The sequence below is a fragment of the Populus alba genome, chromosome 9, assembly GCF_005239225.2.
Source record: "Populus alba chromosome 9, ASM523922v2, whole genome shotgun sequence".
In the NCBI taxonomy this organism is placed as follows: Eukaryota; Viridiplantae; Streptophyta; class Magnoliopsida; order Malpighiales; family Salicaceae; genus Populus; species Populus alba.
The window spans coordinates 6,743,199-6,767,724 of NC_133292.1; the positions used below are offsets into that span (position 1 = coordinate 6,743,199).

The 24,526-nt window shown below is 33.3% G+C and overlaps 1 protein-coding gene across 1 annotated transcript; it reads right to left on the reverse strand.

The window, feature by feature from the left end:
- Positions 1 to 21,388: 21,388 nt before the first annotated feature.
- LOC118027599 (AT-hook motif nuclear-localized protein 28) lies at positions 21,389 to 23,164 on the reverse strand. Its single transcript, XM_035030990.2, has one exon. It carries the CDS (start codon positions 23,121 to 23,123, stop codon positions 22,236 to 22,238), a length of 888 nt encoding a protein of 295 aa, XP_034886881.1. The 5' UTR covers positions 23,124 to 23,164; the 3' UTR covers positions 21,389 to 22,235.
- Positions 23,165 to 24,526: the final 1,362 nt, after the last annotated feature.

Sequence of the window (24,526 nt, forward strand, 5' to 3'; positions counted from 1 at the left end):
TGATAGGTTGCAGATACTTGATTCAAACGTTAGCTCAACGTGCATTAATCTAACGCATGCTGTTTTCCTCACATCCAAATTATAAAAAATTGTTTTGCGTCTTGCTAATTATCTTTTGGTAGACAGGAAGATTCGAATAGTTTTCATAGTCTCATTTCATGAAACCTCCGACCTATTTCAGTCAGTTGTGAACTTGGAACCCTAAAATTGGAATTCCAAGCTAAAATCACCGAGCCGAGATATATGTCTCAATGAGGACGCTAGCTGGTGCGATCCCATCTCGTGAAAGTCATGATACTTAAATCCGTACACTTGATGTGTATTAAGGAATAGTGTAAATTTATTTTTGAGGTTTTTTTTTTGGATTTTTTTTAGTTTGTTTAAGTCAAATGTATTTAAGGAATTGTAAATTTCAAGATATGATTACCTGAAAAAAAAATTAATAATAAAATTTTAAATTAACATTTATATGCAGTGACTCTTTGTACGAATTTTATAATATGTATTTTTATTGTCTTTCTTTTGTTTTTTCTATCTGTGTTAGTATATATATAGCACAACCGAAAGATAACAATAACTTAGGTTTATAGATTGAAATAATTCTTTGTTAAGGTTTTAAAATTTTTAGGTTTATACGAGTTTTTAATAATAATTATCTTTATTTTTCCTTTTTTTTTTAAGATTCCTTTTGAATTTTTTCCACTCTTGTGCATTTTCAAATTGTTGCCTAAACTTCATTTTATTGCTCATCTTCCAAAACCATGACCAAATAAAAGCCAAGAATTTCTTAATAAGAAATAACGCTACACGAAACTGCAGGGACTGTTATAAACTTTTCTATCCAGATAAAAAAAATCCCTTTCCTATGAAGGGAAACTTTTCATTTTCACAAGTAAACTTACAAGCAAATCCTGCCACAAAATCGCACAGGCTAGCCGGTACAAAATTCATCGACCAAAAAAAGGAATATCATAAACAGCTATTTTTTTTTTTTGATTTACGTGGGTGTCCGGGCTAGCTTGCGCGCACCACGACTAATCCCACGGCTCACTGAACATCCTGCAAACCCAGTGAGTATATAAGACACCACGGGGATGACAGGCGTGCACGATGAGATTTGAACCCAGGATGCAGATGAAGAAAATAAATCCCTTCAACCGCTGGGCCAAGACCTCAAGTGCACTTAGAGATGGATTGTGCAAAGTGAGTTTGGCAGCTAAACTAATTTCACTGACTTATGATGAGGGTTGGATAAAAAAAAATAATTTAAAATTTTTTTAGGTTTTAATAAATTATTTAGTATGGTTATTAAATCCGATCTATCAAGCTAGTTTTAAAAATTCTTAACTCGATTTTTTTTCTAACTTGAATTTTAAACTAAATCATATAAAAGTTGTTTTGACGTGACTTAATTAGATGACCTGATGAGCTCAAAAACAATATAGATAACCGGTAAAAAAATATGATCTGATTATAAAAAAATTCAAGATAATATTTTTTTTAATATTAAGACGGTAACAAATTAAATTCAACCCGGGCTTTACAACTTAATCTGCCTACCACGTGATTCCACATCATGAACTCTACTGTGTTAATAATTTTATTTTGAAAAGATATTTTTTACTCAATGATATATTAACAAAAATAGACGTTTATAAAATTAAGTATCATAACCAAATGTTGTGATATTTATTTGAGACTGGTAACTTATACCTCCGGTGAAAGCGTGATTTGTATTTTAAAAAATTCAAGATATTATTTTTTTAATATTCGAGACAGAGATATATTGAATCAACCTAAGTATCGCAGCTTAATCGCAAACCCCGGAACCCGAATTATGAACTTATTGAATTTAAAAACTTTATTTTTTAAAATAATTTTTTATCAAATGATACAAAAACAAAAATAAATGCTTGCAAAAATAAAGCTTTGACCAAACACGAAAATGTTTGTTTAAGGCTACGATAATTTTATAGAAAATAAATAAAAATAAATTATAATAACTAATTTAAAATAAATGAAATATTAAAGTGTGAAGCCAAAAAAAAAAAAAAAACTTGGGAGATAGAATTTTTTAAAAAAGAAAAAATGGAAAAGGAATTATCAACGGTGAAGCATATATATCTATAAGTTCTTTTAGCAGGTAGTAGTGATCAACTATATATCCTTGTTCATTAACGTTTTTTTTGAAGAGTATCTCACGTTGTTTGTCCACTTTCTTGATGAAATACATGAAAAAAAGATGCAAGCTAAGAACTCTTGGAGTGGTATTTTTATTTTTTTCGACGATGGCCTGGACTAAGACCAGATCACCGTTGAACGGTGATAAATCTATGGTGCTAAAGGCCGGGTCCTGAAAGGTTGTCGGAGACAAACACAAACACACATCATCAGAGCAGTGCCGTTCATGTGGATTAAATTCACAGATTCCCATACATGAATGTGGCCAGGAAGAGCTGTGATCCCACATAAATCCATGCATCTACTGGTTGTGTAAAAAGAACAGCCTCTGGTGTGCACACCATGTGTGATCCTGTTGTGTCTGGTAATAAATGTGCTGCCCAAATATCAATGTCTGTCCCATGACCGTACGTACTTGCCCAGAGATCAGAGACTTTATATTTGTAGTGCGCTCCAAAAACCAGGGAATTTTTGACAGGTGGCCATTTGATGTTTTCCACAGAAGTTATCCATATGCAGACGTGCTCAAAATTTATCGGACTTCTCCTTTTTTATCTCTCAAGTTTAGTGAAATTACTTTTTTTTTTTATGACTTCAACTATATTAATCATTTATCCATGCTACGTTTGGGTGTTATTTCTAGTTGGTTTTTCTACGCAGACGAGGAATTTGTTAATACTATGAACACGTGTGAAAGTTTTTAAATAAAAATTGATGTGTTTATTTAATAAAATAAAATAAAAATTATATCAACTAGTAAATCATAAAAAATATTATTAATGTTAACTAAAGACTAAAATAAAAGAGTTAATATATATATATATAGATGTTATTTGATGTCATCACGTATAACACTCTTCAAATCTTTCTTTTATTTAATTGCATGGCAATAAAAATGAATTTTCAACACAAATGCAATAATTTAATTTATTAAAAAAATATATAATTGTTAGTATAAATTATCTTTTTATTGATATATTTTTATCATTGTATATTGTTTCTTTTAGATGTGTGTTTATTGCATGGTATAACTCAGGTGCGCCTGGGCTTGGTAACTTAAACTTATGTGCCCGAGTTTTTTTTTTTTTTTAAGGGGACAAATAATATATCATCACCCTATTTGTTTGGTGTATTTGTCATTTTTTTTTTGTCACCAGCTATGTTTTCTTTAACTAAAGAATGAGCTGTTTAGGTCTTTTACCCTAAAATCCCAAATATGAATCATTTCCCTTTTAAAACGTGAAAAAAATCATCGCATAAAACTTGTATAATCCAATTTTTAATAATAAAACATATTCTAATCGGTCTAAAAATTGAAAATCAAATCAAATTAAAAAAAAAAGAGCTTCGATCTATTTTTTTCCATCATCATTGAAAATAAAAATTACATTCATGGAGCTCTTATCTTGAAAATGAATCCACATACACCAAAAATTCAAGTAATTGATAGCCAGAATCCAGCCATCCATGAACTTTCTCATTTCTCCTTTAAAATCTAGGAATTGAAACACAAAACAAATGAAGCTTGAGATCCAAATAAAAGATTCAAGAATAAAATGAACCAAATTTTTTAAAAATTAAGGGATTGAAGTGTTGATTTATACGCCTTCTTGGGAACAATAAAAAGAGAAAAGGGTATCCATTATTGTCAATGTCAAATTTATTCCATGTTATTTCAATGCTATCATTTGCAACCATTCAATACTTTCCAATACAAATTCGACAATTTCTGACACCTCGAAATGCTCTAAGACAAAATCTTTTAGGAGTGAAAAAACCAGTGAAGGAAAACTTTGAAAACAATGCTACAACAGCAGCTGTGAATACTGATTTATAAAAAGTATGGATAAGAATGCTACCGTGAAATGTGCGATTTGGTTTTTTTTTTTTTGGTTTGGTGATCATTAACGTTAAAGTTAATAACTTTTCAATTCGTGATCTGCACGATCTGAAAAATGTAGATAGAAAATGGATGCCATGTGGTCCTTGGAAACAAGGGCATTTTTTAAGCTTTAACTCAATAAATTAATGCATAGAAGGCAATGAACTGGCGTTTTACCATGTTAGAGATATTATTTACATAAAGCACTGCCCCCCGCTTGTCCTGCATTTAAAACACTAACATTAATTATTCATGGATCAAAGGAAACAGGTGCTAATCTTCTAGGCATTACCATCCCCAGATCGAAAACAATGTCCTGGGGCCTTTCTACAAACTAATTATTGTCCCCAGTTACACCATGCGTTCTCTGGTGAATATATAAAAAATAAATAAATATATATATATATATATATATATAATAAAGAAAAAAACTAATAGAAATTAATTAAATACGACGGGGAGAGGTACTTGCTTGGACCTGTGTGTAAAGAAGAGGAACAAGAAGGGTCCTCCCTCGCTACTTTCATCCTTGTACTTTACAATCATTCCAAATAGAAATGATTGGGAGGAGAATGCATGATTTATCACCTTTTTACCTTAAATTATTTATCACCTCTTGCTTATCTTTCAATTTGAGCATTGGGTACCAAGGTTATAAAAACCAAATAAGATATAAAGATAAAGTTTCAGATTAGGTGATAAAAGGGTTAGTATGAGTTGTTCTCTTAAAAACAATATTAAATAAATAGATTAAAATGACATTGTTATGTAAACAAATTAAAAAATTTATGCATTGATCGGTTAGGTTTTAACCAGGTTCTACTATATCATTTCAAGTAAATCAAGTATTAGATTTAATTTTTTACCAATAAATTCAGGTTTTCCCATGAATATCTTTTAACCATTAGTGTTTGTATCTCTTATTAAAAAGTCTCAAATCCTAATATCTTCCTTGTAAGGGGAAAAAAAAAAGAATTAAGGAGAGGGAAGGAAAGCGAAGTGGTAGAAAAAGAGAAAAGGAACATGAACAAGAAACACATGGCTTCCTTTTTCTTTCTCTCTTAACATAAAATGTGTGGTGCGACAAGAGAAATGTAATTTTCGTAATTTAGGTGGTGTGGTAACCACAAGAGGAGCAAGTGGTCTTCAGGCCTACAACACATCCTCTTGTCCTTTGTCTCATTATTCCCTTCACATGGGCGATGACCTTGCGCGCTGACACCTCCAACAAATAGACTATACTATGTTCTTCTTATTTCTATTTCCTTCTATTAGATTATAAGTGCATTATTGTACTTAAATGCTCTCTCATCAGAATTCAAAAGAAAAGAAAAGAAGAAAAACCCGTTTTCTATTGGTTCCATGTTTCAATAAATAGTATTTAAATGCTAAACCAACATTAACAAAGAAAACCGAAAACCACTTTAGCTCATTGTTTATCTTCTCATATTATGTATAGCCTAGTTTTCTTATTTTTATCCCTCGAAGTTTTATTTTATTTTATAAATAAAACATTGTGTGTTTCTTTTTAATCTCATCCTTTTAAATCATGATTTTATATTTTATATATGAACGTCTATTTTTATTTGTATTTCATTGTGTATCCCATTGTGTCATAGAGTATTTTAACATTAAACCAAAGCTTTATTTCACAAAATACAATTTAAATTTATTGCCTAAAAACTTGAAAAAATAGGACCAAGATTTACATGGATAAAAAAAGAGCTGTCTTTAAAATTTTTTGCAATATTCGATCTCATCCCTAAAGTTTCAAATCATGCATGTTTGATCCCTATGCGTTGGATTTTTACGTCTCAATTCAAAATTTATTTTATTATATTTTATTTCTTTACATGCTGCGAAGTGAAAGAGAAAATCACTAGAAAAACCATAAGGAAAGAGAAAGTGGTTGATTAATCTTATTTTGACCACCAAAATAATTAAACTTGATATAAATAGGTTTGTCTTCGAAGGAAAAAAAATAATAGAGATGGTTTCTCCCATTAAAATAATTCATGGATTCTATTTTTTATATTAACATAAAAAAATGTTTATTTCTTTTAACAAAAAAATAAATTTTGAATTAAAGGCAAAATTATTAAGATTGCTAATTCAATTCAATTCTATAAGTATTTCAAATAATATAGTTGAATTGAATTTTTTTAGTTTAGAATTTTATTTAAAACAAAATAATTATAATGAATTATTAATTTAATTCAAATCACATGTGGGATTGAATTCAATTCCACATGTGATTTGGTTCTAATTAGGCAATAAAGAAAAAATAGATTCAAGGATAAGAAAGAAATCATAAGTAGAGATTTTGTAATCATTTTTAGTGGGTTATAGATTTTATTTTATTTGTACTTTACTTTAATAACTTGTTTGGAAATAAATCATGTATAAAATTGAATTCAATTGATAACCTATTACAATTTTCATGTTTGGAATAAAATGCTAAATCATATAATTGAATTCAATTATATTGTTTGGAATACATGTGGAAATGAATTGAATTACCAATCTTGACTATTTTGCCCTTGATTATTTTTTTTTAATTTTAATTTATAAATTTGTATCTTGTATTTAGATTTATGTAGTTGTTTATCGACTATTTATTATTGTTTCTCATAGTGGTTTTTTTTCTTTTTAGTAAGAGTCAGGTGATTATTTTGGGCTATATAAAAGAAATTAACTAACAATGATCAATGTTTTTTAATTCTTAGATCAAGGAGCCTAATAGTATAATCCATTCTCTTGTTGTATGTGCATAAAATACAACATGTTCCTGTAAGAGAAAGCTAAATTAAAAATTTACAGGGAGTTTTTTTTGTTATTTGTGTCATTAAAAGGGCCAATTATATCATTAAAAGAATTCTAAACATAAAAATTGATTTAACCATTGAAATTGAATTCAATTACAAGGGTTCTAAACAACATACAAAGTGAACTTCAAAGAGTAATTAATAGGATATCACTAATTACTCCATATGCACCATAAATATTTTTTCTAAAAGTCCTAAACAAACTAGGAAAAAAAATTATTAGGCATAATATTTAATTTCCAAAGCTAATTAGGAAAAATAAAAATAATTAAGAAAACAAATATATATTTTTTCTAAAAATCCTTCTACAGCGGTCTCTCTTGGTTAATTTGAAAGAACTCATCATTAAGCTCAAATTGTTCTTGCCTCAATCTCGTAGATATCTAATCAAAAGTTTCCAACCCTTTACGTGCTCAATGTTTTTGTTAGAAACATCATATTTTTCATGCCAAGTCTTTTTAATAATGGAATCAATCTTAATGTTAGAAAGAGATTTGAAAACTTACTGCACAACTTTTATATGAAGTACAATAACATTAATTTTAACCTCATCAATTCCAAAATCTTCCTTAAACATATGTGAGGTATATCTTTCGCAACATGTTTCATAAAAAAATCACCTCCAAAACCATATCTAATTTTATTCCATTCGCATGGACATTACATATCAAGAATTTTGGATCCAAATCTTCTCCTTCAGCGTCATCTTTACAATCCTCATCAAGTTTTGGTGGTTGATTCAAATCCACGAAGGAACTAGAATCATCAAAACTCTTAGTTTTAATATCATATTTGTCTTGATCAAAAAGTTGCTTCCTCTGCTCGTGTCTCTTAAACAGGTTCTCAAAAGTAATCATGGATCCTTGGTCATTCTTCTCATGATCCTTCAAAGTCATCACTTCCGCCAATTGATAGGTTAATGTTGCAATCCATCTCTGTATGTTTTTTTATCAGCAACTCTGAAACATCTATTTTTAATTCTACAATCGTTATCTATATGTCTTCTATCATTAGTTCCTGAATATTTTTTTATCAAGGATAAACCTTCTCATCCTCTTCTATACGAACGCGTCATATTTGAGTACCTCTTTCAGCTAGGGGTGTTCACGGTCTGGTTCGGTTCGGTTCGGTTTTAACTTAAAAATACAACCAAATCAAAAAATAATATTCTTTATTAATATAACCCGGACCGAACCGAGAACCGGTTCGGACCGAACCAGTTTTGTTCGGTTCGGGTCAGTTTTTTCGCAAAAAAAACCAGAAAAACCGAACTATTTTATGGTAACAGTGATAACCGGTTCACTCGCTTCCCCTTCCCCTTCCGCTTTCTCCTTCCCCTTCCCCTTCCCCTTCCCCTTCCCCTTTCAGATGATGTTAAGAAATATTTGTATATTGATAATCAAACTACATAATTTTAACAAAATAAAATAACTCCTAGAAGCTCTCCTTGTCTCTGGGCTTACGATCTGCAGAGAGAGCTTGGATAACCATTGTTCACTTGCTTTTGAGGGAAGGGGAAGGAAAAAGTCCAAAAACTAAGAGGGGAGGCCAATTCATTTGGCTATTTTGTCACTTTAGAAAAGGGAGAAGGAATAGCTACAGAGAAACTTGCTTCATCACTACATTCTATCCCATCTAGTGAATCTCTCCTTTCTTATTATTGGATTGTCGAAGGCAGCCCTTTTCAAGTCCTGGAAAAGGCTATGAAGATGAGAAGGGGAAGGGAAAGGCTGGGAAGGGGGAAAGGGTAGGGGAAGGGGAAGAGGGTGGGGCGGCTGCGAAGGGTGAAGGGGAAGGATGGGAAGGGGGAAGGGAAGGCTGGAAAGGGGGAAGGGAAGGCTGGAAAGGGAGAGGGGAAGGGGGGTGGCGACTGGAAATGAGAAAAGTGATTTAGGGTTAGGAATGGTTGTTTTTATACCTTTTTTTAAACCGGTCCAGTTTGATTCGGTTTAAGCTGTTTTAAACCGAAATTGAACCGGACCGAGTGATTTTTTTTGTATTTTTTAATCAGTTTATTTGGTTTTTTTATCGGTTCGGTTTTTTCGGTTTAATCGGTTGATCGGTTTTTTTGAACACCCCTACTTTCAGCCATGGTTATTCTAGCATACAATAAATAAATAATCACCAGGATTGCTAGGTTTTGATACCAATTGACAAGAATAGAAATAACACACTAGAAGGTAGCAAGCTAGAAAGACAAAATTGAAGCCGAATAGGGTTGTCACACAAAACCTTAATTTATAATTTTATTGCTAAATATTTAATTTTTACAATTCCTTAAAAAATCCAAAACTAACCTATATAACTAGGAAACCTTAAAATAAAGGAAAAACAATAAAAGTCTTAGACAAATTAAAAAAAATAAAAATTAGTAAGTATAATATTTCATTTTCTAAACTAAATTAAAAAAAATAAAAATAACTACAAAACATAAACCTTTTCCTAAAAATCTTCATGTGTTAATTAATTAACGTTATTTAATTAAGGACTCTATTAGAATCACTTAATAGAATACATTAATCTCTTTACAAAATGATGATGTTTCTTATATAAAAAAACACAATTGATATGAAAATATAGAACAAAGCCTTAAAAATATATGGAATTTCTTAATTGGGAATTTTCTGAAAGTCTTTCAATAAAATTGATATAAAAAATAACTTGATTATAACATTAGAACCACGTATATATAATTGTATGATATTTTTTCATGTTTGGCCTATACTATATTATTGCTTCCTCTAAAATTTTGTGAGGATGAGAATGAAAAAAAAACAAAAATATAAACAATATTTACAACCCAAGTTTTTTAATTGTATTGATAATAACACTTGTATATTATCAATAATAATATCAGTATTTTTATTTAAATATTTATTTTTTCAACATGATCTGACAATAAATATATTATAATAAATGCATTTAGATTTTTCTTAAAAATATACATGATTTAGTATATCATAAAAATGGCAAGAACTTAACTTTTTTTCTTAATTATTATTATTATTATTATTTCACTTACCAAACCTAAATCATTGAATTCAAATCTAATTGTGAGATTTCGAACATATTAATTTCTATGGGATCATAAGAGAATCTAAATCTATGATTTAGATTCGGTAAGAGAAATAGACTAATAAAGAGTTAAACTTCTGTCATATCTATTTCGCACCAATCAATGTCCATTTAATTTGATTTTTAATGATTTAGATTTAATAGAAATGACAAGACATGAAAGAAGAAACATGATTAAACCTTAATTCATAAATAATTGAATTCAAAACTGACTAATTATGAGATTAAACATGAACCGGTCATGTTCTCGTAAGAGTATAAGAAAATCCAAATTCGTGTTTTTTTTTTTTTTGTTCTATTTTGGAATTGTATTTTTTTGTGAGTTGTAACTACACCCTTCTACAATTACAATTCAAAAGGTAATCAATGAAATTAGAAAACTAAATACTATGGCATAATAAATAAATTCATCTAGTAGACATAAATCATTAATTACTTTTAGTTTTTATTTTAGATCTGATTGCGATTATTTTTCAAAGTATTTTCTATATTAAAATGTATTAAAATAATATATTTTTTATTTTTTAAAATTTTATTTTTGAGAATAATATATTAAAGTGATTCAAAATATATAAAAAAATTATTTTAAATAAAAAAATTATTTTTTTTTAATAACACGAGTATAACTAGCTGTTGTAACTATGTATTAATCTTATCCGGGTTTAACTTCCTTGAGAACATCATCTGACCGAAACATTTAAAAAAAAAACCTCAAGCTCACCACCACCCAAAAAAAAAAAAAGAAGAAAAAGTCTATATATACCTCAAGACTCAAACTCCATAATTCATCCGTGGCCTTCAAATCAATCCCCCCCCTCTCTCCCCCCCCTCTCTCTCTCCCTCTCTCCCCCGCTCCAACAAACATCAAAGAGCAGCAAAGACCCATGTCTCGCCATAGACGCCAAGCATCTCAAGTCCTCCCACCAGGGATACTCACCGGCAATGAGCCCTTAGTAGACTTCGGACAGGCAACTGCAGGTGGTGATAGCACTACTCGTGTTTCATCTGGAGCCACAACTGTTGCTGTCATCAATGAAACATCCAAGAGTAATCCTCCCATCGATCAACACGATCAAGATCAAGCCTCTCATTTCCCACCCAATGCAAAGAAGCCTCTGTCCACTGGCAAACCTGCTTGATCGATCCCTCCATGCGTCATCTGTACTGCTTTTCTTAGTGCTGTTTCCTCTTGTACTCCTCTCCCCTCCTTCTTGGTGTTTCTTGTTCTAGGCAAAAGCTAGCCTGCCAGTTGCTGCTGCTTACCGCTTTACTCATTTCAATAAAACTTGCTTTATCTCTTCGCTTTGTTCGGTTCAACAAGCTTTGCTTTGTTAAGATCTTAATTATTACACACACACCCGCATATGCATTTTGTATATAAATATATATACACCCACTCCTCGGAACTTCCACCGTGTCTCAGGCATAGATCGGATGTTCTGATGTGCGACTGAATCCAGTCATGATCAACGATCCAAAATGTTGGGAATCTGGGGTTACAGGAACCCAAGCTAGGAAGGAGTATACAATGGGATCTCGTGCGATTACTCAGGATCTGTATTTTAGCTTAGAAAAGTACACCATCTCTGCCCAAAATTTATTTAATTTGACAAATCATCAGCAGCAAGCAATGTATCACATGAAATTAAGGTCAACCTTCAGTCAGGCTCAACACATCACATGATCTCGTTAGAAATGCAGGGAAAAAAAAATCAGAGGGGTGGGAATTGAATTGAATGCTAGTGATTAGACTCGTGAGGTCATAAGCTGAGAAGTAGCTCTCTTCACCCACTATTTTTTATTGAACATTAAATGCTTTATTTCTATTTTTAAAAAAACATCCTGAGAGAGACACCTTTTTTTTTTTTGTATCTTTATGAATCCAATTCTCCTGTAGCACATAGAAGGCCCATTAGTCTGCCATCACTGTAGTTTGCTGCAGAACAAATATAAAAGATTTATAGCTAAAATCCTGTTGATTTTGGCAATGCCTCTCCACAACAACAGTACACTACAAGTAATTGCGTTTTATCCAATCACATTAGTCAATTTGGAAAATTTCACCAGTCAAATAACTTATCAACTTTCTCGTTATTTTTTCTATAAAATAGCATTTTTGAGTTCCTTTTTCTTAATTTGACGATAACAAGTGTGCTCTGGTTAGTTAAGATAAAATATATTTATAGATGATATTTAATATCATATTTCCATATTAGTATGATGTATTCTAAATATATATTTTAATCAATACTTACACATATTAATATTTAAACTCGCAAATTCATAGGATCATTGGTTTGAGATTAAAGGCGTTGTACCAATACCATGAGAGGACAGGGTAAATGAGCACAATTTTTTTATATAAAAAAAAAATTCTTTCATTCACGGACATAATTTTTGTCCCTTTTTGGTTAGAATTCCTGCCGGTCTCTTGCTTTTTCCTATCCTGCTTCGGTAAAAAAACCTTTTTATATTTTATTTTTTTAATTCCAAGAAGTATAATTATTAAACCTTACCGGCCTGACAGTTCTATCTGATAGTTAAACCGGTCTGAATTTGTTAAAAAACCAGCCGATACAATAACCCAACAAAATTTAGACGAACCTGGACAAGACCCATTTTTTTTCCTTTTCAAATATGGTTTATGTTCTTCAGCCTCCCTTCTTATTTTATCATCTTCTTTACAATGAGCTGCTGTTAGTAGCAGAGAGTAAGGGAGAATAAGGGACGTTGCCGTGTTCGATTGGTCGACGGAGAGAGCTAGGTCTCAGTTTGGCTAAGAAATGAAGGTGGTTAGGAAAGAAAAAGGAAAGGCTCTCTAGTTTTGACAAAAAAGCCAGAAAAGAGAGGGATGAGAGAGGTTGTGGCCAGATAGGGGCTCTTTAGTTATGGCCAAAAGGCCAAGGGAATGAAAAAGAAAATCACTACAAAAAATGAAATTTTATTTTAGATTTTATTACTTTTTTTTATTATTATTTCAAGAAGTCATGCAGTGAATTGCCTACCTCCACACATGAATTCTTTGTGCACGCACATGAACACCACCCACTTGCGCATCTCCGGGCCGGCTCATAAATTCCTTGTATATAGTAAAAATATGATTTCGAAGCATTAATCTATTTATCAATAATATTTTTTTTCATTTATCACTAGCTCTATATCACCACTACACTCACTACGAGAATGCATGTAACTCTAACACGTCACAATGGCATACGCAACATCATTCTCAACACTCTATAGTTAATGTGATCAATGTTTGTAAATATCTATAGTTAACGGGTAAAACATTTAAACTAAGGCTGTGTTTGATTGCAGGAAAGTGAATTCCTGGAATTCACTTTCCTGCTTTTCCGATGTTTGGCAAATAATAAGAAAAAAGTCAAAGGAAAGTAAATTCAGTCAATGGAAAATGAATTAGTGTTAACAAAGGAAAGTGAATTCCTTTCTTAAATAAAGGAAAACACTTTCCGACAGTGGGCAGAGGTGAAAAGCAGCCATTTTTTCATGCCTTTTATTAACTGTTCATGTTAATTGCACTGTTCAATGAATAGTGCAATTAACATGAACAGTGTATTGCGTATATTGTTCACTAAAAAATAGTGAACAGTGCAGTTCTCTTGCACTGTTCAACTTGCCCATGGGATTTTTTTTTTTTTAAGTGTGCTATTTTTTTAATATTAAAAAAAATAGTTTAGAGTGAATTTTTATACCTTAAATATTTTATCCAAATTTTATTACATGCTAAAAATATTATTAAAACTATAGTTTTTGTCGGGATGTATTTCGTACGTAATGGAATTATAAATAGTTTATGAAATAGTAAAAAAAATTTCACAAGCTTATTTCTCTATAATAATGATATGATATATATAGTTATATTAATAAAATAAGCTATGTATGAATATAGAACATAATAAAAAAAATTCATCATTATACATTTTAGATTTCATTTTTTTTATTGTAAGTGATTAAAATATTTTATATTAAATATTATATATATATATATATATTAGATAAATTTGAAAAAAAAATTTAATTCATTAATAAATTATTTTCCAGTTCATTTTCCATAATACAACCAAACACTGGAAAGTGTTTTCCAGTTTGTTTTCCATAACACTACCAAACATCAGAAAATACTTTCCCAGAATTCACTTTCCAGGAATTCACTTTCCCCGGAATTCACTTTCCAAAAGGAATTCACTTTCCTGCAAACAAACGGAGCCTAAAGTCATATAAGTATAAAGTCATTCATGACACATACCCCAATATTCCTTTTCCCATACTCCTCAAATTATTTCTATTTTATTATTATTTTTATTCTCTTGCATTTACTAATTTAAATGTCAAAGAGTTTCTTGTTTTCTACAAAAAAATCTTACGTTGTAAGAAATATATAATATCAAGTCAAGAAAAAAAAATTATAGATTCAAGCTCAATCACCACAACTTAAAATACAATTTAATATCGTTTATTTTTGCATTGCAAAAATATTTTTAGAAATAATTAAAAATATTTTGCTTTAAATTATTTTTTAAGTGTTTTACAATATTTTTAATATGCTAATATCAAAAATAAATTTAAAAATAAAAAAAAAATATTATTTTAATTTATTTATTTTAAATACAACTTTAAAAAAACAAACACTACCACCCAAAATACCATACAAGCTGAATCATGAAAAGCATCTTTAAATGTCTTGGCTCCGTTTGTTTGCAGGAAAGTGAATTCCGGGGAAAGTGAATTCCTGGAAAGTGAATTCCGGGAAAGTATTTTCCGATGTTTGGTAGTGTTATGGAAAATGAACTGGAAAAACACTTTCCAGTGTTTGGTTATGTCATGGAAAATGAGCTGGAAAATAACTTATTAATATTTTATTTTTCTTCAAGTTTATTAAAATAATGAGGAACAAATCTTACAAATTAAAAATTTGAATGAGAATGAAATTGAAAAAAATATATAATTTCATAAATTATCTCAAATAAAACAAATAATAATCAAAAATAATAGGGATCAAATCTAAAAAAATTAAAAAAAAATGAAAAATGAAAGAAATTAAAATAATAATAATCAACATTTCATAAAATTATTTCAAATAAAATAAGTAACAATCAAAAGAATGAGGATCAAATTTGATAAATAAAAAATTTCAATAAAAAAATGATAAGAAAAAGCAAATAGCAATTATAAAAATAAGGACCAAAGTTAATATAAAAATAAAATTTTAAGAGATGAAATTGAAATAAATATTCAAAACAAAATATATATAACAATCAAAAGTTTGAGGATCAAATTTGATATAATCAGCAAATAATGACATTTCTAAATTTTTCACAACTTCCGGAAAGTGTTTTCCCCTCAAATTTTTCAGGAAAACACTTTCCTGAAAACCAAGCCAGATTTTCCTTTTACTGGAAAGTGTTTTCCATTTACCAACTTTCCTACTGGCAAACAAACACAAGAAAGTTTGGAAAGTGTTTTCCCGGAAATCACTTTCCGGAAAACAAACACGGCTAAAAGGAAAACACTTTCCTGAAAACCAAGTCAATTTTTTTTTTGACTAAAATTGACTGGAAAGTGTTTTCCGTTGACCGGAAAGTGTTTTCCGCTGACCGGAAATTGTTTTCCGCTGACCAACTTTTCTAATAATAAACAAACACAGGAAAGTTTGGAAAATGGTTTCCCGGAAACTACTTTCCGGGAAACAAACAAGGCCTTAATTTTTCACGAATTCACTAGTAATTACCATGTCAATGTCGACATGGCCGATGAAAAGAAGTTGGATTCCATGGAAATGTCAAACTTGATTGTGAAGTCAGAACTGACATAAAAGAAAATCCCTTGCGCGTCCAGTGATCGAATTAGCTCACACTCCGAGTTCTTTTCACAACATTGAAAAATATTTCACAAATTAACGCAATAATTGATATACATATGTAGTATATGTGTAATTAAATATTTTGAGCATGTAACACATGACGTATACTATATGCATGTATCAACTATTTAGCTACACTTGTTTAGAAAATATTTTTTATATACTAAGCTAGTCTAGGAAAAAAACTCTTCAAACTCCACAGTATATCTGAATATTTTTTCAAAAAAACTCTTCGACCGTATCATCACACAAAATAAGGTTAATAATAATGACATCTCAATGGAAAGTGTTAGAGGTTTAGGCGGGAGGACGCGTCTATGAATGCACGTTGTCTAGAAATTGGCAGCAATGTACAGTGGCAGCCTTGCCTTGACAGCAATGAATTCGGCAGGAAAGTGACAATCCTTTTTTCATAGTAATATGATAGTTATACCTTGTAATTTGTTGACATAATAACAAAGGTTGGAAATTTTACTGTACATGTCGTGCACTGTTCTATCTTGTTGTTTATGTTAATCCTGCTTAATTACAATGAGTTAAAGTGTAGAAAAACCTTTTTATATGAGCAAAACACATGATTGTAGCTAAACACCAGCTAGACTGCTGCATATAATCTGGGATTTTGAGAGGAAAATTTGTCCCCGTGGCATGCAGTATGGGCAAGTTTAGCTAACGAGTCCATACGACGATTGTCTTTGCGTAAAGTGAAGCCCACATGAACATCTTGCTGTTTGGAGATCAACTGTTGAAAATCTGTCAAGATAGGATCCAATGACTAGATGCACATCTGATTCTCATTTCAAAACTTCGGAAAGCACAGCTGAATTCTTTCTCTTTAATTCTTAGCATCTTCTCCGTTTGAAAAGCTACCAAATTTAGAATTTATGGCAAGCACTTTCGAGCTGTTATATATACAATCCGTTTGAGATTTGGACAAAACATGCATCAAAATCAAGTACGCAAGAAGGAAACATGATCATGAACAAACTAAGACAACTCTCTCGTAATGTGTTGAAAAGCATCTAATTTAACACATTAAGAGCTCGAGGGGTGTAAATTCAATGTCTGTAAAGAGAATATTACACCTGCAGAGACAATTACAGCAACAAATCCTATAAAATCTGTTAGTCCCATGCAATCTGCTGATTCCACTACATCAGCCTTGGAAGTCTCCGAATCTCAAGCAACTACATTCCTTAGTTAGAATGATTAATTGACATTCCCTTTGTAATACATGTAATTGATTGGACTTACCTTACAGTGCCGATTTTCTGTAAATAGGAAAGTCTACCCCTGTACTAATATATATACTTGCATGCAACCTAATAGAAGTCACGGTTGTGAAGCAATAATTCTCAATCTCTCTGCTCTCATCCTTTCCTCTCCCATTGATTTTATATTTCTTATATGGTATCAGAGCTCTTTGGAGCTAACCCTCAAAATATCGATCCTACCCAAACCCAATGGCCAACACACCCAAAACTGGAGAATCGAGCAATCTTGATATGCCAAAACTTATTTCTGAAATGTCGAAACTTTCCTCACCTCCAATCTCATCCCACTCCTTGCCCACCTCCTTCAATATCTCATCCTTGTTCACTGTCCCCATGGATCGCACCAACTACCTGAGTTGGAAATCCCAATTTGAAGACATACTGGAGATGCATGGCTTTACAGCAGTCATCAAAAATAACACAGAACCTCCCAAAGTGCAAGAAGATGGTTCTGTGCACCCAGAATTAGCAAAAGATAAATTGGTCCTGAGTTGGATCAAAGCAACTTCCTCCTCTTCCATCAAAACACTTCTCATCCCATGTACCACTGCTCATCAAGCCTGGACCATGCTGGCCAAGCATCTCTCACCCCTTGCTAGCACCCGTGTACGGATTCTTCGAGACCAAATTCGCACTCTCCGGAAGGACAGCAGCACCACAGTGGTTGATTATCTCAATTATGCCAAATCACTCTTTGATTCTCTCATACAATCTGGTGCAACCATGGACGATGATGAATTAATCAGCTATGTTTTGGATGGACTTGGCCTTGAATACAAAGAGCTAGCCACAACGCTTCACTTGCATCCGGATATTGACTTTGATCAATTCTATGATTTAGCTCTCAGAGAAGAGCATTTACAGAAACGAATGTCCCTTACCATGACTTCAGGAGTTGCTATGGCTGCTGACCGTATGGTCAAAGAACGCCCCTTCCACTCAAACATGCCTAGTCATAATCACAATCTTCATCACGGATTTGGAAGAGGACGTGGTCGTGGCAGGAACTGGAATCAAGGGCGTGGAGCAAGGCGAACAGGGCATTGGGAATCATCTCAAGGGGCTTGGTTTCCAGACCGCAACTCTCAGCCTCGCGACCCTCAATCTGCTGTTCCCACCTCTTCTCCTGCAACTCTCTCTGATGGGCGTCCTCCTCTGCTTCCAACACCTCAAGGCCGATTCTCCAATACCCAACGCAGTGAAGTCACTTGTTTTCGATGTGATAAACCGGGTCACATAGCTAGGTTCTGTCCTGACCGTAGGCCTCATGCATATATATGGCAGAGAACTTTACCACCTCTCCTTCTCCTATTGCTGATGTGGAAAATATCAATTGGTGTCTTGATTTCAGGTGCTACTCATCACATGACAGCCAACTCAACCTCCTCCCCGATGCTCATCCTTACACAGGTACTGATACAATTGTTGTTGGAAATGGCAATCACTTAGCAATAACTCATATTGGCAACACACAATTGACCGGGGTGCAAAAATCATTAAATCTTAATGAAGTTTTTGTGTGTGCCTGCTATTCGCAAAAACTTGATCTCTATCCGTCGCTTTTGTTGTGATAATGATTGCTACTTTAAAATGGATGCTAATGGTTTTTCTGTGAAGGACAACAAAACGGAGAAGGTACTTCTTACTGGCAGTAGTTACGATGGACTTTATCACATTCAGACATCCTCTTCTATTGCTCGTCGAATCGCTTGTTATGGAAAGCGTACAACACAAGATGTATGGCATGCCAGACTTGGACACCCATCTCATTCAGTCTTTACTACATTGTTGAATAAGTACCACTTACCACTTGATGGTGCAATTGTCTCCAATAAAAATTGTCATATCTGCCCGTTGGGAAAATCTTGTCGTTTGCCATTTGAAGACAGGCAGTCTCATGCTCAATTTCCATTAGCACTTTTACATCTTGATTTATGGGACTAACAGATTTTATAGGATTTGTTGCTGTAATTGTCTCTGCAGGTGTAATATTCTCTTTACATGGACTGCCAAGAAACAGTCTACTGTTTCTCGGTCTAGCACTGAAGCTGAATACCGTGCCCTTGCCCACACAGCTGCTGAAATCTGCTGGTTTGGATTCTTATTTCGCGAACTTGGTATCCCTCTTCAGACTGCTCCTTGCATCTATGTCGATAATATCTCTGCTATCCACATAGCTGCCAATCCAATTTTCCATGCTCGCACTCGGCATATTGAGATTGACTATCACTTTGTTCGCGAATTAGTTGCTCGTAAATCTCTCCATACATTTTCTGTTCCATCCTCTCATCAGCTTGCTGACATATTCACCAAAGGCCTGAGTCGTGATCGATTCTCTTTTCTTAAGTCCAAGCTCAATCTTCGCGCTGCTCCGTTACGCTTGAGGGGGGGTAAAGAGAATATTACACCTGCAGAGACAATTACAGCAACAAATCCTATAAAATCTGTTAGTCCCATGCAATCTGCTGATTCCACTACATCAGCCTTGGAAGTCTCCGAATCTCAAGCAACTACATTCCTTAGTTAGAATGATTAATTGACATTCCCTTTGTAATACATGTAATTGATTGGACTTACCTTACAGTGCCGATTTTCTGTAAATAGGAAAGTCTACCCCTGTACTAATATATATACTTGCATGCAACCTAATAGAAGTCACGGTTGTGAAGCAATAATTCTCAATCTCTCTGCTCTCATCCTTTCCTCTCCCATTGATTTTATATTTCTTATAGTCTGAAAGGACAAGGATCTAAATCAAATCGGTCGGAGTCCAGGAGGTATCGTAATTATGCTTATAGTAATTAATGACTGCATAGGACTGCAGAACGATAGCAATCGACAAATGAGAAAGGAAATTCAGCAGAAGATTGCAATGAACCGGAGGATATGTACTGGGGACCGAAAGAGAACCAACGGACAAAGAACTCTCCTCTATCTGTCAATCCCACACTTTCCGTATTCAATTCAAAGTACAAACTTAAACCAGCCTTTGCATTGGAGAACGTTAGCCAAACAACGGCCTTCTAAGCCCTAACCTAAACCTTGCTCTTGGACGTAGTTGAAGCAACAAGAACAAGAACCCCTTTATATGCATACAGCTCACCACACTGGAACCAAGTTCCAATTCCCAACACATGAAAAAGCCTTTCATATTTGCACATTCAACCCCTTTTGAAAGCAAATACAGACACAGAAATAGCAATCCCGGCATGGTTGTTTAAATGTTAGACTAGGTGGAAAGAAATACTCCCAATTGAGACCAGCTTTTTACCCTCCTTTCTAACAATTACATAGCTCGTGAAAATACTTGGCCAATGAGAGATTGACAAAGTGTACAAACCTCAGACTTGCTCACTGCATTCCTGACCCCGCGTGCACCACTTGGCCTAAACCCTCTCAGTCCTTGCAGTCACCTTGACCCCTGTTTTCACCACGGTACTAACTTTCATCATTTTATCGAGTACAAAAAAAAAAAGTCACCTCTCTCTTTCTCTCCATGGAGGACTAACATGGGGGAGAGGGGGGGGGGGGGTTAAGATGGGAAGTGCAGTGATTGTCACGTCTGAAAGCAAAGTATGTACTGTGTATTTTGACTGGTATTTGGACTCACTATCTTTTTACATAAAAAAAAAACCATTTATAAAAGCTATTTTAATATATTTTATATTGATACAATTATTTATTAATAATAAGTAACTAATACAACTCCAATCAAAAATCTCTTTTACATTTAAAAAATATATTATATAAACTTCTTCAATTTTAAAAAAAATTATTTTAGCTTCTTTCATTTGAGCTATAGAAATAAGGGATGAAAGTTGAGTTTTTTTTAATCTTTTCTTTTAGCTTTACTTTTAAAGAAAATGGTTGATGGACTAAAGAAACACATAGCAGCTAAAAAACAAGCAAAGCCTATTACAGACCACCATGGAAGAAGAATGTACGAGTGCTTGATACAGGTAGGATGGGATGGATCTAGCTATAGCTAACAGCAGGAGATATTATATGATATCTGTTTGTTAATTATATTGTGAGATACCAAAAAAGTTTATGCCAAGAACTATATAATACTGGCAAACAAATTACACGCACCTTAGCACTATCAAATACGATGCGCATCAGAATCAGAATAGTAGTTTTATATAATATGCATCCTACAAAAGTTACACGAAGAATATACACGAACCAAATACTGAGATTTTATTTTTTTTGTTTTTTTCGAACTTAGACAGACTCAGATAAGAAGCCTCAAATAAGTACAATATTTTGTACTCATGCACTTTTAAGTACATGCATGTTAGGCAATGGTTTCATAAGCCCTAACCAGTTGTAATGAGAACCAGTTGTCATGTGAAAACGAAGATGGATCAAATGGGCTGTTGACCATGACAAAAAAGAAAAGATGACTCGGTAACGAAAGCTACAGATATGATAATAGGAATACAGTCTAGTTATAGCCTATAGCACTAGTTGACAGCTTTGGATAGAGTATCTTGCTTCCATTCAGGCATATCTGCATGTGAGCTTTAATTGCTTGGGAGAAGGTGAAAACTCGAACCTTTCCCATGGGGTTCAAGGACCCCTGGCATTGAATTCCCAAAGATTTGACGTTGGCATCAGGTCATTGGCTGCGTAGAAAACAACATAGTAACAGTAACCTAAACCATTGAGGGTTCTGCACCACCTGCATGCAAATGCCACCCCTCCTCTTCAGGATTACAAAGAAATTTATGAACATACTTGTGAACCAGATTAACTTTTAGAGAAATATGAAAGCATTTATCCGCCATTGATGGAACAACAAAGCTAAACCAAGGAAAAGAAATGGTTCGTGTCCATATAGAAGCTTCATAAATATTAGAGTTAAGAAGGTATAGTCTAAAATTAGCAACAAGCACCAGACAACAAATTAAAATTCAAGCACTAGGACAAAAGCTAGACATCCAGAGAAAGACAAATCAATTTAGTTGAATCTGTAACAATAGAATTCTCGAACTAAATTTCACTTTCTTAAACATCACCCAGACAATTTTGTAAAACTAATTACCATAAACTGCAAGTCATCTAACTCGATTTTGCACCTAAATCCTTGCCCAAGAAAGGTGATCTTATTTCTCCTAATAAGATGGGCGCGAGGGAGGACCCGGCCAGTGCATAATTTCAGGAGGAGACATCTGGCAATTGACTGGAGTTGGATTTGCCACACCATAAACAGCCATGGACATGCCAGTACTAACGCAAGACTCGCTTGCAGGACCACCACCAACACTAGGTTTAGTCTCTTGTTCAGCCTCATCATTCTCACCTGGTAGCCTGTGAAACGTAGGGTTCAAGAAAGTAGCTGCCACCACCACAACTTGCGTTGCAGCCATCACCTTTCCAGCCACTATCCCTCCAAAAACCTGCCCTTGTGCCCCTGCAAGAGATATACCAAAAGAAGAACAAGAATGCACTGCAGAACCAGGAGGAGAAGAAGCGCATGATGCTTTGTTTGTTGCGAGAGGGCCAACAACAGAGCCAAACAATGCAAGCAAGTTAAACGGTCCATGTAGAGATAGAGAAGGAGTATGAGAAACTGGGTGGCGAAGAGTAACATTAGCAACAGACCCAGTTGCACTTATAACACTTATGCCCGCATGGTTTCTACGAGCAAAGTTGACGATGGTTTCGATTACATCAGAACCAGCGGAGATCTCGAGGATGGCTGGTTTCATGGAGGATTCACAGTCCTTGGTGATGATAATGGGTGGTTTGGGCCTGTTTTGACCGGAGGGTCTGCCTCTTGGCTTTCTCTGGATCTGAACTGATTGGATGTTGTTGTGGTGGATGTGATCATCAGGAGAGGTATTGTTGTGGGGTCGACCAAGTCTTGATGGAGAGTCTGCAGTCACAGGAGTGGCGGAGAGTGTAGGGACACTTCTTGGGCTATGATCGGAGGAGGAGTCATCAGAGGTGTGGGAGAGTTCTCGAGAGAGAGAGATTGCACCTCCAAAGTGATCTGCCATTTCATGGGGAGAATTTTGTTGAGGATGAGAGAGATAGGGAAATGGACGGAGCCAGGAAAACACTGTTTCTTCAATGCTGTCTTTATAGTCAGCAGGGTCTTGATTTGCGGGACCCCGCAAATTTTGTAGGGATACAGAGGAAGGTAGGTAGGGACACTTTTTTAGAGAGGGAAAAGCATGCAGAGCGCTTGGATAGGAGAAGACATGAGAGGGGTGAAAGCTCTCTAAAATGTGGGGTCTCGTTTTATAGTGGGGCCAGTCCAGGCAACAACACAAGACCAGAATTCGTGGTCTTTCAAGTCAGCCGGGTCCAAGTTGACCCAGCGGACCGAATTGGGTTTTTTTATTTATTTATTTTTTTACCGATTTGGGTTTTAAACAACGGGGTCATGGTGTGGAAGCCAATCTCACTTGTGTTTTCAGTGGTATAAGACATGGTATGGTTATGCAACCCGGCACAACCCAACATGTTTATTTGTGACCCGGGGTTATAGACGAATTTCAAATTATAAAGTCCTAAAAATATAATTTTTCAACCCAAAACCCGGGTGAGGCATGCTATTTTTTAACATTTTTTAAATAAAATTAAAGATATAAAATTAATTTATAAATAATATTTATTTTTTTAGTCCACATACACATTAATTATTTATTAACTTTTGATGTGGGGTAATTATGCTAAACTTAATGCCTCACTTTCTTTTTATAGCCTATATTTATATGAATTATTTTTTAATTTTTTAATATAAAGTAATTATATATATTCTATTTTCATATGGATTAGTTTTTAACTTCTCATTGTGAAATAATTATAATGCATTTCATGTCTTATACTTTTTTATATATAATTTACTACCACGTGAATTCAACGTCTTGATACATGCTATAATATACTTCATGGCTTACATATATTTTTTAATTTTTTTTTATATAAGTTAAGTATACCATGTTTCTCGCCTCACATTTTTTTTATATATATATATATATATATATATATATATATATATATATATATATATATATATATATATATATATAAAAAAAAGTTTAATAACTATGGTGTAAAGCATAATCACCGTGGTCATTTTTCCACTAGGGTAAAGATAGATGCTATTAAAGCATAGTTTTAAAATTCGACCCAGTACGACGGATCGATCCAGAACTCGATTAATTCGGGGCTGAAATTGGGTTGGGTTGAAAAAAAAAAAGAGAAAGAAAAAACCCAACAACCCGGTTGCAACCGGTGACTTTTTTTTTTACTAAAACGATGTTATTTTGATTTTTTTTAAAAAAATTGATCTAGAAGACCTAGTAACCTGGTCAAAACTTGGAACTCGAGCCTTGAACTGGGTCGAGTCTAAAAACTATGACTAGAAGAATTTTTTTTTAACATAAATCTTATC

Bases quoted from the DNA above. Each gene is read 5' to 3' on its own strand.
- LOC118027599 (XM_035030990.2), bottom strand. From the start codon at position 23,123: ATGGCAGATCACTTTGGAGGTGCAATCTCTCTCTCTCGAGAACTCTCC.